The sequence below is a fragment of the Mercenaria mercenaria genome, chromosome 4 (genome assembly GCF_021730395.1).
Source record: "Mercenaria mercenaria strain notata chromosome 4, MADL_Memer_1, whole genome shotgun sequence".
Classification (NCBI taxonomy): Eukaryota; Metazoa; Mollusca; class Bivalvia; order Venerida; family Veneridae; genus Mercenaria; species Mercenaria mercenaria.
This window is the reverse complement of record NC_069364.1, coordinates 8753877-8771371: the sequence shown is the minus strand read 5'-3', so window position 1 is coordinate 8771371 and position 17495 is coordinate 8753877. Positions and strand designations below refer to the sequence as shown.

Here is a 17495-nt window from a genome sequence, read left to right as displayed (position 1 = left end):
ATCACAGGTGTCTTTCCGAGCATTATGCCAGGCAAACCGATCATCCGTCCTCCAATAATGTAAAATGGATAGTTACCCTACTTTAACGGGCTTTCGAACCCACAGCGGCGAAGGGCAAGTGATTCAAAATCAGCATCCTTATCCCCTTAGCCACGAGGAAGGGTGATAGATACATTTTAGGGTAATTCTAAAGTGACTTCGTTTTCTGTATTCCAATAAAGAATTGTCCCGAGTACAATCGTACTTTTAAATCTGTGTGTTTGGTTGTAGGTCAGACTTCTCACAGTAATATTGACATTCATTCGTCTCATTGCGATTTGATGTCATTTTTTTTTTAGGAAAATGTTTTAAAGGCGCATAATTTGAATAAAACATTTAAACTGTTTTGTTTAGTACAACGAGTTCCAGTCTCCAACACGAAGCAGTGATCTTGAAGAGGTTACAGTAATGTCAACGGGCTGTGAAGGACTTTTATTCTGTAATCGAATGCCATTTTCTTGGCGTTTCATAGACATGATAAATGAAGTATTAAAACTAGACCATCCCTCAGCAGATTCTGTCGCCGAAGAAGAAGGAGATTCACAAAGTTGGTACATTTCTATATAATAGAAGTTTTGGATATTTGAAATTAACGCATTAGAAAAGACTGACCTGCAAATTCATTTAAATTGTTTGACCTGACATTCAGGATATTTCGTTTTGATATTAAGATGTGCGATTGTTCTGCGACCTGAACAGTTGTGAATTAGGCTTAACATTTTCTATTTTTATCCTTCTATTTCTTCTTGGTTAAAGGCAAAAAACACATAGTGCGTAAATTGTAACTCATGGTCCAACTTATAAATTTCTGTCAACATAACTCAATGTCATTTAGTTTAATATATTTCGAGGGCTCAGTGCGAAACTAACCTATCTGCTTCTATTTCTATATACACTTACACTAGTTTCGCTCTGAGCCCTCAGTTTTTCCCTGAAGCTTTGAGGAATAAGTTCTGTAAAGTGAATATTTAAATAACAATTTACAAAAGCAGTGTATGACATAATTTATTTTTATACAGACATGCGTAAGAGGAATCTACGAGCAGAGTCGTGTAAGCGTATACTTAGCGAGCATCCTTTGTGCAAACCTTTATCTGGCATAAATGAAGAACGTATTGTCCAAGACGCAACAACTGAGTACACATGTGACGTCATACATACAATGTATCCTGTTGCAAATGACCAAGAATTTAATGTTCGTATTGTTTCTATTGTTTTAATTTTGTTCTTTTTAGATGCAATAAGGCTAAAATCAACAAAGTCCAAACTTACAACGATTATGCTCATTTTCAGCCTATATAGTTCATAATTTGTTAAAATAAAAAAGGGGAGAATCACAGGTCGCCCTACACGACAGAAACGAAAATGTTGCAGGCTCGGTTTGATTTAGCCTGTTCACGGACGGTAGTGAAAATGGATGCTACCGTCCACGGCCTCTAGCCCCGGGTTGAGCAGAACTCAACATTTACAAATGTTATAAGTACTAGAATACAAATTAGAGACATCCGCAGATGTATTTGTAGTGCAATTCCATGAAAGGCGGCGTATGGTCCACATATAAAAATAATGGCTTTTTCCTAAACGAGAAAACAATGGGCGCAACTAAACAAACTGGAATTTAGAGTGGGGATCTGTGGTTATGGAGCTTGCATATCATAAAAACTGCTAAAAGACAAAATTAAAAGGCAGGCACCATATCCACGGGGCGATTAAACAATACCCAAACCTTTAAAAGCTGGAGTATTGGAACCACAGAAGCCGAAATGGTCAAGCTGAAAAATTAAACAGTTCACTAAGTTAAACACAACATAAATGTCGTGCTGAACGATCTGAAGAGATCGGAATATAACATCTTTGATTAAAGTTACGGGGAGACTTTTTACGGCCGCCACACTGCACAAACAATGCTGATGTGATAAGTCGCATTTTTTTAGTTGTTATTGAGACCTTGAAAACTGGTCATATGGAGATATTTAAGGGGTGTAGTAAATAAAGTAAAAAAAAAACATGCCAGATTATGATCGTATTCTTGATTTATTTGCTTATTATATAAATGCATTTAAGTTAAGGTTTAAAAATCCGCTTGTTGTGAGTTGCTTTTTTGGGATACTGCATTTTTCAAACGTGACTTTCCCTATTAGAATTTTATCCTTGTTTTTTTATATTGCAGCTGGTATTTAATGCCATTATGGAAACGGCAAGTCAACTTAGTGATGGAATTTCACATGACAGCCTTCTCGGTTCAGTTGTTTACACCCACCTAGCATTTGAAGCTGTGTCAAGCAGACTTACATATTTTCATATGCTCAATGTTGCATGGCCAGAGTGCAGTAAAACTATACTAGAAAAAAGAGCAGAGAAACCCGATCATTTCATGTTCAAGGAAAACGAAATGGTATGCATTTACTGCAGGATCTAGAATAAAAGCATTGTTTTACACTCACAACTATCTCCGTCTGTGAAGCTATTTCCATCAAGTAATTTGGTGCGATTTGCCTTAAAACATTTATTTTTCAAAATTCTTAAGTTTGGAACATTTGCAATTGCTTTATCATATGTAAAAGCAACTTAACCAATATATATAACATTTTAATAGTTTCAATGAAAAGACGTCCAGTTAATTTTGACGACGTTTTAAGAGGTATTATTTCTTCCATTTCCTGTTCGTAACAGTCTTTGTAAAACCGAGTTTGCTTTGTTGCGATGTATGCTTCCAAATAACTCTGTGCCAGCGATCACTAATTCATTCGCTTTATTTACATCAGACATTCACTGCTGTGTGTTTACTGGTCGAGAATATGTCGCCAACAAAGTCACAACTTGATACTGAAGCAGGAAGGTCAAAATGGCTGAACAATGTTCACCGGTACAGATCCATGGTAGAAAAAGTGATCAGTCTATATGATAAAGAGCCTGTACTGCACGGACCTAGTGTCACGCATGTTGTTCGGAGAATAAAGTTAGTCTTAGTTTTGATTTACCTGTTGTGTAAACTTCTTTCCATCTACATGAATAGTATACGACAGTTTGAATTTATGGTTTGATCAAATTAAAAGAATAGCAAAATTGACGACTCATGCCTCAAAAGCCATTTGTTGTGACTTTAAAGTATTGGAATGTGCAAACTTCATTAATGTCTAGCGGACATAGATTTATTTAGTTGCTTGAAGTTTCAATAAAACTGAACCGTTAACATAATGAAGGCAATAGATATATGTGGCGAAGATCAACACACCAAGAATAGCATCAGAAAGGAAAAATAAAATCAAGACCAATACTTGAATAGATCGTCGTTTAAATCGTTTAATAACTGCTTTAGAAGAGAAAATGACTGAGAAGAAAATAAACCCTTAAATATCAAAAAGATATAATGCGTAATCTGAAATTTACATCTCTTTCCTGATCAAACAGAATTTTCAGTATTTGACTTAACCAAAGGTCAAGTTCATAGTGTATTTATGACTGCTAAGTAATAACCGGTTACATCTCATAGGCCATATGTGAGTTTGGACCGCAGTCAGTGATGTGATAGGGCGAATAGAGAACTATTTTCCTTACATGAATAAGGTTCCATCAGGGTTTGAATATTTGCCAAAATTTTTAGGATGTAATTTATGTGTTTAAGTTTATTCTAAACAGTTGGCGTAAAGAGCTTGCAACAACGTTTAGAATTGTTTTATCGTTTATACAATACGTTCGTTATAAAAATCTGGAAATATCTTATTACTATCTATAAATCGCCGTTTTAACATTTATTTTTCTCTGGGTATATATCGCAGCTCTGCAAATAACTGAAAAAAATCATTTGTTCATATATTGAAGACATATGATTATGTTATTAATAATTACAGGGGACTTTGGACACGTGTGATGGTTATGAAACTTTTTGTTGAACACGTCTGTGTGTCAGACAGAGAGAACAGAATTACAGTGAAATTTTGTACCCCTTTATGGTCGGTAAGTTATTATATATATATCTGTAAATTTGAAAACTCCAGAACGCACGTCAAACAGTTTATGCAGATTCAGTGGTGTCATGTTTACGACAGATGAACAATAATGCAGCAAGATATTGGTAATAGTTTTAAATCCATCCAATGCTTTTATGCTCCCCGAAAAGATTTCCAAGGGGCTTATACAGAACGTTGTCAAATACTGATTACGGCCTTGCCTGGATACCTTCTGTAGTGGTTTCAACGGATCTGGCCAAAATGTACAGAAAGGTATCGCTATAAAACATGTGCGTATATATAATATTCCGACATACGTGTACCGTTCCTGATTTGGGAGTTATTGCCCTTGGAAATTTTATAAAATGCGGTATTTTGCTATTCAGATAACTCCTGTAACAATTTTCAAGGGACCAAGACAAAACAACAAAAGTGAAATGCATGTTCATGTGCTACAATGTACCCCAGTATAAATGATCCCCTTCCCTCAATAAACTTGCCACCTTTCTGGTTATTTTTTCATGTTGCTTATATACCTTTACTACCTAATACCGCCGTATATATTGATTGATTTTACATATACTACCGTATACCTCCGTATAACCACGCCCTCTTCCTTTTTTACAGTATGTTTTTTTCATATTGTCATTTATGCATGTTCAAGGTATACCCAAGTATAGATCGTGCGACTATGCATCTACATGTGTACCATATACCAGTGTAAACGTTCCCCATTCTCTAATAAATGCAAACATCCGTTCTATTTGCCAAAAATTTTAAAAAAGAACTTTAATCTTGTAGTCAATATATATATACATATATTTATACAACCACATTTAAATGCAGTACTGTATATCACAGTAAACACCCCTCCTCTAGTTAATGTGCCTTTCCCTCTTCTATTAACCAGAAGTAAAAATTAAAATATCACCTACTTCTGAAATTTTAATTCATAACTCTATTGGCTTATGCAGATTATAAAAAAATAGTTGTGGACTCCTAAATAAATGTTCACTTTTGCCAAATGCATAATGTAACTATATAATGAAATTTCATTGTTTTTAAATTACTAATCGAATCAACGAGATGAGAAGCAATTATAACAAACCCCTGATGAGAAGCAAATATAACAAACCCCTATACAATTATTGATTTGTCTTTCATTTTGCACTTAATTGTACGTCTTTATAACATTGTTAGTACTTGTCACGGTCTAATCAGGAGTAACTTTTGTTGGGCAGACGGTTAGCTGAGCCGGTAGTATATATGCTCTGTAAGCGAGAGGTTCCGGGTTCGAGTCCCGGCCTGATTGCACATTTGTCTCGCCCTGTGGTATATTGAGTAGAATTTTATTAAACCTAATATGCAAGAATCATAGCTCTCTTTTAAATGTTTCAAGCCTTGTTTTTGCATGCCCTATAATCACATACTGTTGCACTTTCAGTTTACTGAATGCTCTTGTTTAATTCTAGCTCTTTTGGGTCATTTACTATTTTCCTATTGTATTCTACATATTAGTTTCGCTGAGAAATAGTCTTATGAATGTAAATTAAGTATACATTATCTCGACATAGTACCGGAAAAAATGTGTTCATGCTTAATTTTGATACATATTCATTATTTTCCCTAGAAGAAGAGGGTGTATATTGTATCGCTTATGTTGGTCAGTCAGTTATCTGTCCTTCCGTTTGTCGGTAAGTTCAGTAGTCAAAGGATGATTTCTGTATTAAATAAATGCCGTTTTTATACGCCCGAAGGGACGTATTATGTTATGACGCTGGTGTCCGTCTGTCCGTCCGTCCGTCTGTCCGTCTGTCCGTTAGCAATTTCGTGTCCGCTCTGTAACTCTTGAACCCCTTGAAGGATTTCAAGGAAACTTTACACAAATGTTCACCACACCGAGACGATGTGCAGACCGCATGTTTTGGATGTCTCACTTCAAGGTCAAGGTCACACTTAGGAGTCAAAGGTCATATCAGTTTGTTTCGTGTCCGCTCTGTAACTCTTGAACCCCTTGAAGGATTTCAAAGAAACTTGACACAAATGTTCACCACACCAAGGCGACGTGCAGAGCGCATGTTCCGGATGACTTGCTTCAAGGTCAAGGTCACACTTAGGGGTCAAAAGTCATATCAGTTTGTTTTGTGTCCGCTCTGTAACTCTTGAACTGCTGGAAGGATTTCAAAGAAACTTGGCAGAAATGTTCACCACATTGTAACGATGTGCAGAGCGCATGTTCCGGATGACTCGCTTCAAGGTCAAGGTCACACTTAAGGGTCAAAGGTCATATATGACTTTGCTTTGTGTATATTGCTCTGCATTGCAGTGGTCTTGTTTTTATTTGGCAGATCTCTTTTTTGTACTTACAATAATTTTTTTTTTTAATTACTTCCCTTTTATGTTACTATAAATAGCTTATTTTGAAACTTTTTTATTATTGGCCGTAGGGAAAAACCGAGACCACTTTTCTGTGGTACAACATGGATGGTACCTCCAATTTTAAGGTGTATTTTTACATACCTATACCTGATAAGGATTTTTTTGTAGACTTTGATTTTTTTTTTGTGGACTTAGATTTGTTTTTTGAAGTTTTCCTTTTGTTGTTCCAGTCCTTTGGGGCTACAACAGTCAAGTTCTTAAAATTTTGCTCCAATCCTATGATGTAAGCCTTCGGGCGTATATTGCCCGCATGGCGGCGCTCTTGTTTCAGTCTTCACTAGGTAAATATCAAGGTAACACTGACCTCCAGGTTGAGCTAATTCTAGACTTGGGATTGTCAGATTTCATTGACTGATTGCCTGTAGTCGGTAAATGACCCTTTTCAGTAGGTTTAAGATGAAGTCAAAATATGACTTGAGACTTAAAAAGATATATTACAGTTAGATAGGCTGGAGGAGACTTACGCGTACCTACCATAAAACTTCATACTTGAGATGTAAAAATATACTCTGACAGGCGTTTATGGGGGCAGAAGTTCTCAGAAACTTGTCTTGTTCTAATTAAATGTAATACCAGTGTCTAGCTATTTAAACATGTCACAATTCCAGCTTCTTGGTGAAGAGGCAGATATGAAAAAGAAAGAATCCATTAACGCTGTTGAAAAGTTTTTGAAAACATGTAACAGAGGAGCGATGAAGGAGTATCTAGGGTAAGTTTTCTGCACAACTTTGTTATACGTAAGATTATATGCGTAATAGAAATGATCAGGCAGTCATTGCTCTCGGATACCTAGTAACATTTGTAATGATAACTTTTGAACATGACCTTTTAGCTAGTTTCATTATAATGAGGTGGTACGAAGGCCAAGACTTCAAAGATTTCTGTGCATTTTTTGTCAATTTATCAGACATTTTTCTACTCTACCATAAAAAAATTTGATTGCATTTGTTTTTTATTATGGCTTTTGGTTTGATAAACTTATCCTGAAAAAAAAATGTATAAACTTTTGCTAAGATTTCAGCTAACATGAACCGAAGGTTAAGGTGAAGTATTAGTTAAGATGGATGGTCCATCATCCATCGCCAGTCGTCCACAATTTGCATAAATATCTTCTTCTCTGAAAATGCTGGACAGTTAGAATCTCTTCAATCTTGGTGTGTAACATTCTAGCAAGATCCACTCTCTGTTTGATAAAATACATGTGTAGTTGCGTTTGATCCTTTTAAGTGCCCGCTAGAGCTAAAATGAAACAAACTTTATACGACTTTGTCTAATAAGCACTCGATAGGTCTTTATCAAACTAGCTCTTAAGCTCCTGGCAAAGTCCTCTCTAAAGATTCATTAATTGGTTCCACTTAACCCCTTTTCGAGACGATTTGGCCTTTAAAGGTTGTTCCGCACGTTCGAATCAAATTGTGTTCTACAATGTAGAATGTCCTTAAACCCTGATTTTTCAAAACTTCAAAATATACTTAGAAAATTTGGCAAATAAAAAAAATAGGATCGTGTGATTGATGCTTTACAAGACAGATTTGAAAATTTGGACCTTACAAATGTTTTCATATCCAGGGTCTATGGTAAAATGATAATTTTGATAACATTTAGTCTACAATGGAGAAGTTAATGTACATTTTAATGAATCTTTAGATTATGGATTTGATGAAATATAATGTATATGCGCTTATTTAAGAGAAAATTGCTCACGGTTCTGGATATTTCAAGCTGAATTTAAGTCATTGATTTGGAAGTAATGAACGCGTCAAAATTCCTATGTCATAATTCATCTTAAGAGAGGTAGTCATGCTGTCGTGTTAACAAATTTACTTACGCATTGCCATTAATCTACATTATCCGGATAAATGACGATACGCAATTACTTCCTGTTTATTAAATGTGCAGAACTACTTTTTTTGGCCACTAGAGCTAAAGATATTAATGCCACTGAAAAACATCTTCTCACGACCCAATTTTATGCATCTTCGTCAAACTTTATTAAAATGTCCTCTCTAAGATTTTTTTAAATGCCGCTTGAGCTAAAATAAGAAATAGCTTGAAACAAATTCTTCTCATCCATCAACATGTTGATACATTTACATCAAACTTAATGTGTAATCATAATTATAAGGTCCTGTTCCAGTTTTATTTAAATAGGGGGCTGACTTCCTAAGGGGTCGTAGAGCAAAAGATATATGACTGAAAAATTGTTGAAAAAGATTTTAAACCCAAACACACACATGTAAAAATAGAAATACCTTAAAACGGCTTCTTCTTATAGATGACTTGATGGATTTACAACAATCTCGTTCTGTAAGATCGTTATAAAGGACTCTAAACTTGATCAAATGCAGACAATTTGGCCTTTTAAGGTAGTTAAAATTGTGTTCTACAATGTAGAATTTCCTTTAACCCAGGTTCTTAAAAAGTTCAAAATATACTTACAAAATTCGTCAGATAAAAAAGAAAGGTTCGTGTGTTTGATTTTTGATTTTTTACAGGTCATACACATGTATTTGAAAAATGGGACCTCACACTGGTTTTCATATCTGGAGTTTATAAGAAAATACTAGTAACCTTTCTGATAACATGTTTGCCTATAATTGAGTTTTAACGGTCGTAAAAAGAATTGTGTCATTATATGATGAAAAGAATATATATGTGTTTGTTTTTGAGAGATTTGTCCTTGATTCCGGCCATTACAATTTAAGTTATAGTAATGCTGTCAATTAAAAGTAGTTCTGCACGTTTGGATCAAATATTTTTCTACAATGTAGCATTTGATTACATCCTGATTTTTCAAAACTTATGAATATGCTACGACGGTCTGGCAAATAAAAATGGTGGGATCGTGTGCTTGATATTTGCTAGAATGATTTAAAAAATCTCAACTCCCACCAGTTTTCATAATGGTCTACTGGAAAATCACAATTTTCTCTAATGAAAATTTTGAATGTATATTTTCATGAAACTTCTCACATTAAAAATACATATTTGATATATAATTTAGTGAAATAAAATGTAAAGGTCCGTATGCTTGTTTTTGAAATACATGCCCATAGATTAAAATGATCCACACATTACACATTGACTTAAAGACATTCTTGGAATTATTTAACGTGTCAAACGTTTTAATGTAATATTTTAACTTAAGAAAAAAAGTAACGTGCCAGTTTTAAAATGTTTAATTACGGGCTGTCATTAATTAAAAAATAAACGATTTTCAATTTCGTATTCCAGGCTATATTCTACGTATCCAAATAAATGACGTTAAGCCATTACTTCCGGTTTATCTGACGTGCATTTTCCGTATGCCGAGTCATCCAACTTGGTCTGTAGTGTTATAGTAAGGATCCCTTTCAAATGTGTTCAAAATGGGGGAGATATGTCCATTTTAAGGTTTAGCAGTATATCACAAAACAACATACATATTTAGTAAACGAACATCATCATGACACACAACGTACTTGTCCAATAAATGTTTTATTGTTCTGTCCCATAGAGTTGGATACTTAAGATAGTCTAAAGATGTTGTCCCCCTTTAAAAAAGAATGCCATTTGTAAAGAAATGAATGTAAACAATTGTCAAAAACGATTTTTTACTTATATATGTTAAGTTAAAACACTGGTACGTTGTTGCAAATGCATCAAAACGAAGACATGTAACAGCTTTTTAAAAATGGTGATTTTTTAAAGGCGCTGAACTGTCCGGAAGTGTGGCCACTTCGTGCTGTCCCTTTCCGGAATTCAGTACATATATGAGTAAATTGACAATGGTTTTATAGAATAATATAAATGTTTTATATGCTGTTAAATTTTCATGTAAAACAATGCTTTCTTTCTATGATTTGATGATGTTCGAACATTTTTCTCCGAAACATGGACCTAACTCTTAAGGGCTGATTGGGCTTATGATAGTTCTAAATGCATTTAAACGAGGTCTTCTTATGAGCCTGTTAATGGTTCTGCATTACATTTGATCTATAGCATGATTATAAGATACTCTTTCTAATCTATTAAAATATGGGCGCTCTGTCCTTTTTAGGGACCGCTAGAGCTAAAAATATAAATACAACTTCATATATTTGTTTGTTTGTTTTTGGTTTAACGCCGTTTTTCAACAATATTTCAGTTATGTAACGGCGGGCAGTTAGCCTAACCAGTGTTCCTGGATTATATACCAGTACTTACCTGTTCTCCGCAAGTAACTGCAAACTTCCTCACATGAATCAGAGGTGGAGGACGAATGATTTCAGACACACTGTATTTTATTAAATCGTGACGGAGAACATATACCACGCCCGGGGATCGAACTCACGACCCCGCGATCGGTAGATCAGCGCTCTCCCAATTGAGCTAAGCGGGCTCGCTTCATGGATATCCAATAAATTGGTCTGAAGCATTATTATATGGTGATGTCCGAAATATGTTCAAATGGGGGCGTTCGGCCACTTTATGCGGCCACTAGTGACAAGACCAACAGCTTCTTTTCATGAACCGCTTGACGTTTCTTCATCAAACTTGGTCTGTAGCATTTTTATAAGGTCTTCTTCAAAACTTGTACAAAAAGGCACACTCGGCCCTTTAAATGGCATATAGAGCTTGCATATGAAGTACCTTTAAGTAACTTCTTCTCATGAAGTGCTTCATTGATCCTCACCAAACATCGTCAGTAGGATTATTGTGTTTTCCTCTACAAAATTTGTTCAAGTGGAGATACTCAGCTCCTTTTAGAGGCTTCTGGATCTAAAAATAGAAACAATTGTAAACAACTTTTCATTAACGACTTGATGGCTTTACATCGAACTGTAACATTATGACAAAGTCATGTACTAATTTTGTTCAAATAGGGGCGCTAGACCTCTTTTAAGGGCCGGCCGGAGCTTAAGATAAAAATATATTTAAACGACCCCCTCTAACAGTCTGATTGATGTATCTGCATCAAGTTTGATTTGTAGTTTTATTATAAGGTCTCTAAATTATATTTAAATGGAGGCACTATGTCCTTTTTAGGGGCCGCTAAAGCTAAAAACATGGAAAAACCTTTAAACGACTTCTCAGGAACCGCTTGATGAATCTTCACAAAACTTACGCTGTAGTGTTTATGTAAGGTCCTTTCCAAATATGTTCAAAATAGGGGCATTTCGCCTCCTTAAGGGTCCTCTAGAGGTAATAATAAAATTATCTTTAAATGGCCTCTTTTCATTAACTGCTTGATGGATCTCATTGTGACATGTGAGACTCTTAGAGGTCACTAGAGCTACAAATAAAAAACTTTGAAATTACTTTTTATGATTTGCTTGGAGGATCCTCATGAAACTTGGTTTGTACAACCATTGTTAAATCCATACATATATTCAGGGTCAAACAGTCAAGGTCGGGTGAGCGACTTATGGCCATTATGGCCCACTTGTTTACATAATTTGATTTTATCAATTGACAAAAGGTCCATCATTTTACGGATTTTTAAATTTTTTTCTAAATTATATTTGGTTAGAAATAATTCACCTTTAAGATATAGTGTGGTTACGTGATATTCATTATGATAATCAGGAATAGTTATTAAATGGTAGGGAAAGAAACTTATGTTTTGTGACCCGTTTTGATGCACGATTGTTTTATTTTAGCTCGGCTATACGAAGTATATGGAGGGCATGATTGTTTTCATTTTAGCTCGACTATACGCAGTATCTGGAGGGCTATCCTTCTATCTTATTACATATCGTCCGCGTCTGTATCAACACCTGGGTTATTTTTATGCGCGGTGCACATTTACTTTATCTCTCTTTTGACTTGCTGGATGTACTTCAAACCTAAAATAGATGTTTCTCATCATCACCTACATAATTTGCCACAAGGGCCATAAACTAACTTTCATATACTATACATATCAAACAACTTGATTTGACATTGATATCCCTTGATATTGGAATAAATTTGCATCTGTATTGCATTATGGTCCTTGCAAGCAATTATTAACTTTCTGTTTTTCGCATTTTATGCTCCCATTTATTTCAAAACCATAAAATAAAATGTGCTGTCGTTTCAGATCTGTTATAAAATGCAGTGATTGTGAGACGGTTTTAGAGGGTTTTCCGATTACTCTTCCCTGCAAAGACGTTCTTTGTGAACGTTGTTACAATGATCTTATTGCTTCAAGGAGTAATACTTGCACAAAATGCCGGAAACAATTTGGCGACGACTGGACCCCAGCCAAGACGGTGACAAAAAGGTTTAGGAAAAATGTTTTTGATATATGCTTGGTTAAACATTTCATAACATAAGTACTTTATTATGTGATTGGGTTCTTGGTTTATCATTCTAAAAATACATTGAAAGGATCTTGTAAATAGATATTAAGAATGGTTGAAGCAAGACTTTTAAACAGTCGAACTTACTAATTGAAATGTTTTATCAATGTAAAAGGTCAAAGGTTTTTAAAACAGCTATATTACTTAAAGTATTAAGCAAATGACTATGAACTATTCTTTGAGGTAATTAGCAAATTTCAATTTGAATGGAAACGACAATGTATTATTCTAAAGGCAACATTGTTTTTAACTGAAATGTTTTAAAAGTGATATTGTTTTTACATTTCTTTTAAGATACAACTTTGAAGGTTCATTGCCCAGTGAAACGTACCCGTAACATACTATCATTACCGGTTTAAGGATAAAATAATTCATAATTTGTTTAATCAACAGCAATGCAGAGGAAAAGTTAAGAGACTATCAGAAAAGATGTAACGCATTCTTCATGGATGTGGTATCGCAGCTCAGCTTCGCACACAGGACTGCTCCGTCTGATGATGTTGTTGAAAAGTTACTGACATATACATTTTGTGAGACACGTGGAAAACGTCAGCATACTAAGAACCTTTCCATATTTGATACTGGCATAGATTTAAATCCAGTATTTAGATCTTTTCTCCTGCAATTATTGCTTCAGACCAGGTACTGTAGTGTCATTTAAACTTATTTTAACTGAAATTGGGTCATTGTTTGTTTGATTTAAGGTCAAAATTTATTAACATTTCATGAACAGGATAATTGTTATATATATAACATCATATTATTTATTGATCCCAGCTGTATAACCAAGTAAACTACAATACTATAGTTGACATGTTATTATAGATGCAAGATTTTACCTTATCATACACTGTTCACTATAATGAAGACTTTGTTGTAACACATGACAGTGGTATGTGGTGTAAAAGTGGTTTAGTAACGCAACCTGTGTGTTTCTTTTCAATGGTCTGTACATTTTGTACTTCCCAGATCTTTGAAAATGAAATAAAAACGTTTGACCTCTAGGTTTGACATTTTTTACATCATTTCCACAAGACTTCCGGTCTGAAATAACATAACAGTTTATTTTTGTACATAAGTTTAAATGATGTTTATGTTGTATAAGTGCATTATATTTAGGAGTATGTCAAATACTCTTTCCACTCATTGTAGCGAAAACGAGGTGATAGCAAATCTGGAAAGATATCTCAGACAAGCAGAGTCTGTAGTGAAGGATGAGGCTTCTGACAGGGAGCAAATGTACATCAACTTGAGTCTTTTGGTCATCAACTGTGTGGAGGTATTTCTGCTGTTTTAAAATGTTATAGTAAACAACATGAAATTTCAGTCAGTTTCTAAATTGAAAATAGTGTATGAATCATTTTAGTGTACATGTTTATTCTTTTAATACTTGAAGTGATTCAAGGGACTGGACTGGACTCCAGGTTTTAGTTAAGATTATTTCTCTTTAAAATTAAAATTTGATCATTTTGTGAATACAAGTAATCGTTTCTAATCTATTTGAGAAAAGTACTAAATCAAGAAAAGAGTCGGTTATCGAATCCGAATTGCCTCGGCAATAAAAACTTTCCTGTCATAGTGACCATAATACGACGGAGGAATTCGTTTTAAACGATCATTTATGATATAAAGTTTTATGATTAAGATAGTGTACATTTGGTGTCCCGTGACAAACGCTTTTCAAGTTTGAATTGAAACATTAAAAACAACCAACTAATTCTCATATTTTCCTACAATATATTATCTGTTCGTAAAGTTTCAAAGCCTTCTTAAGAAATAAAGCTTTTATATCCTAAAATCTTCGTCTGGAAGATTCTTTTTCCTTTGTTCACCTACGATCTTTAAGGCATTGTAAGGTATTCAAGGAGATATCTTACCAAAACTTTAATATGTGAATTTAAAGGATAAGCTTATGCAGACTGGATGTGCTGATGGGATAGACCGTATTGGCTATGCAATCAGTGCTTTAGAAAAGGCGTCAAAAACAATAGATACAGACGGACTTACTGTAAAAAAGTTGTACGGTTTGGCGAGCGCTAGAATGGGACTGTCAGTAGTAGCCAACCAGATTGCTGAAATGGTAAAGAAAGGTTCATCAGGAAGTTTGACGATGAAGCTTATAGATGCTGCGAAACAGCTTTGTGTTAATGCAAAAACAAAATGTCCAAGGTAAAGCTATTTATTGATCGGCCGTTAATGCACATGTACAAAAGTCATCCTACAACCCAAATGTAAACAACACAGTTAAAATCACTGGAAGCTCCTTTCCAATATACAAGAATGATAACGTGTGTAAGGAAGTGCCGGATATACCATACTAAAGACTTTTCAAGTATATACATATTGTATACGCCCGTGAAACGGTACGTATTATTTGATTATCTGCGGCGGGAGGTGTCCACTGCAGCTCTCCGCTTTTTAGTTGTTTTTAATCCAGTATACACGCACCACACATGGTCAAAGTGTTCATAAGCATAATATCTAGGCCAAGTTTGATACCCAGCTTGAATGTTTTAGAGTCTCTAAAGCTATATCCCTTCAGTTACTACTAATTGCGAAAATTGACAATGTGCACTCTCTAACTAGAGTAGTTCTTATCAAATGTTCACAAAACGTGATCAGTAAAATATTGGCTGCTAAGTATGATCACCAGCTAGATCATTCGAGTCAAATTGACAGTGTCCGCTAACTACAGTATTTCTAAACTAGCCGAATGTTTTGTAACTGCCTGGATAGTTATTATTGCTCTTGAGTTAAGGCCTATGAATTTGTCAGAACCGATAAAGGCTCGATAAAAGTCAAAAGTAATTTGCTGAGACGAGCATGCATCGTAACAATTTGACACTCTTGTTGTAATGTGACAATTTTCTATTCTTGTTGTAACTACAAACACGAAAATTCGCAGTGTCTCCTTGAAAAAGATATTTCCATTCAATGTGGAAAATATAAAACATCAGCCTCACTTTATAATATTTACTGAAACAGCATGCTAGAAATATAGACTTTATACTAGACAAAATGCTGAAGTATGTTACTGATACTATGGTTTTCCCATATGATAACATGTATTCTCTCCTTGTTTGCTTTTGTGATTAACCATTAATGGCTAAATATAGTTAACTATTATTTAGTATTGCATTATTATCCATAGAAATTATTTGGCGAAGTACATGTGTAGATTTTATGGCACTGATGTATACCAAGCAGCGTGCAAGAGTCCGTGTTTTGATTTGACATGGATGGCAATCATGAAGATAAACACAGTAAGACATATTTATCTCTCTTACTAATGTATTGTATATCTCAGCTTGATATAAGCTATTATATTGTTCTTATTCTAGTTGTTATTCAATGCATGTGACCTTCTTGGTCATGGTAAAAGCTACTGACTTTGAATCACTTGCTTCTCACTGATGACAATTCGAAACCTTACTTCCTATGTATATTATTTTTCATGTGAGGAAGCCATCCAGCTGGCTTTAAGGATGATCGATGGGTTCTACCCATTTGTCCGCCCATGTCTGAAACAATGCATGAAGCGACACCAGAAGTCGTCTTCCTCCGCAGGAAACTACAGGAAAAGTCGCCATACGACCTAAGTTGTATCGGTGAAAGATAACTTCCCTGCCACAAGTGGTAAAAAAGTTGACTTTAGCTAAACTGTACACACGCATTAAATGACAATGGTTTGTTTGATGTGGCAATTGGCACGACAAACCCTGTCTTTTCATATAACTGCTTTATCTTGGCTTGGTACAAGGCGTGCAAACAATTGGTTATTTTACACACTTATGGTATATGGAACAGGATACAAGATCATGTCCTGCGCAGTAAGTTTACTTCATAGTAAGGTATATAAAAGTATATAATGATGAAATAAGTTTAATAATAATAATAAATATATAAGTATAGTTGGTATAGCATAATTTAACTTAAAAGATCCTTTGGAAATATAATTATAGTGCAACCATACAAAAATAGAATATCCGGTTTGATTGAGTCTGTTCACGAGAAGTTATAAAATGCGTGATATTCTCAAACCCCTAGCACGGCTTAAAATATTTCAATGTTGAGGCTTTAGAAGCTTGTATTTCCACTACCATCCATGAACAGGCTCGGTGAAATCGGGCCTACAAGGGTTCCATTAATGTCGTTATTGGCGACCTATGTATTTCTACTTTTTCTGTATTAAGCCTTAATCCTTCGTCTCTAATATAGGAGTAAATACTTACTGCAATACTGTACCTCTGTCACTATCAGAAATAATATTTAATCACTTGATAGTTGATATAACGTCACTTGTTGCAGATTTGTTTTATATTATTATGATAGAAATTTTATGTTGAGCATTTCTCCAGATACACAGGCTGGCATTATCACTGCATGTAATAATACAGCACGCTATCTGGATGATATAGTTTAGCTCAACTGGTGGATACTATTTATCCAGTTTAAAAAATAAAAGTGACTATTCAGATTCTACTGGTTCATTTCTACATTTATATCTCTCTATTTCCCAAATGGGATGTACCTCGGGCAACGTCTTATAGAATAGTATATTTCTCAATTAAATTGGTTTGCCAGAACGCGTAGTCCTGTTGAGGATTTCAATGAACGTAATAGATATATTACGTATAAGCTTCTTCAGCAAGGCTACCGTTATAATATTATTATTTACGTAAGTACTTTGCTAAATTTTACTATCGTAATTCAGACTTGGTTTTGAAATTTTACAGTATTTAAAGACACTGCTATGAAGTCT

General features: G+C 34.7%; 1 protein-coding gene across 1 annotated transcript in view; it reads left to right on the top strand.

Annotated features, from left to right (window-relative positions):
- LOC123550956 (E3 ubiquitin-protein ligase rnf213-alpha-like) overlaps positions 1-17495 on the top strand; it is a 181201-nt gene that overhangs the window by 133530 nt on the left and 30176 nt on the right. Inside the window, exons 61-71 of the mRNA XM_053540037.1 lie at positions 394-586; positions 1059-1234; positions 2210-2434; positions 2805-2998; positions 3891-3996; positions 7037-7137; positions 12472-12654; positions 13127-13375; positions 13886-14012; positions 14637-14902; positions 15885-15996. Of these exons, the coding sequence (XP_053396012.1) occupies positions 394-586; positions 1059-1234; positions 2210-2434; positions 2805-2998; positions 3891-3996; positions 7037-7137; positions 12472-12654; positions 13127-13375; positions 13886-14012; positions 14637-14902; positions 15885-15996 (1932 nt within the window). The remainder of the gene's footprint in view (positions 1-393; positions 587-1058; positions 1235-2209; positions 2435-2804; positions 2999-3890; positions 3997-7036; positions 7138-12471; positions 12655-13126; positions 13376-13885; positions 14013-14636; positions 14903-15884; positions 15997-17495) is intronic.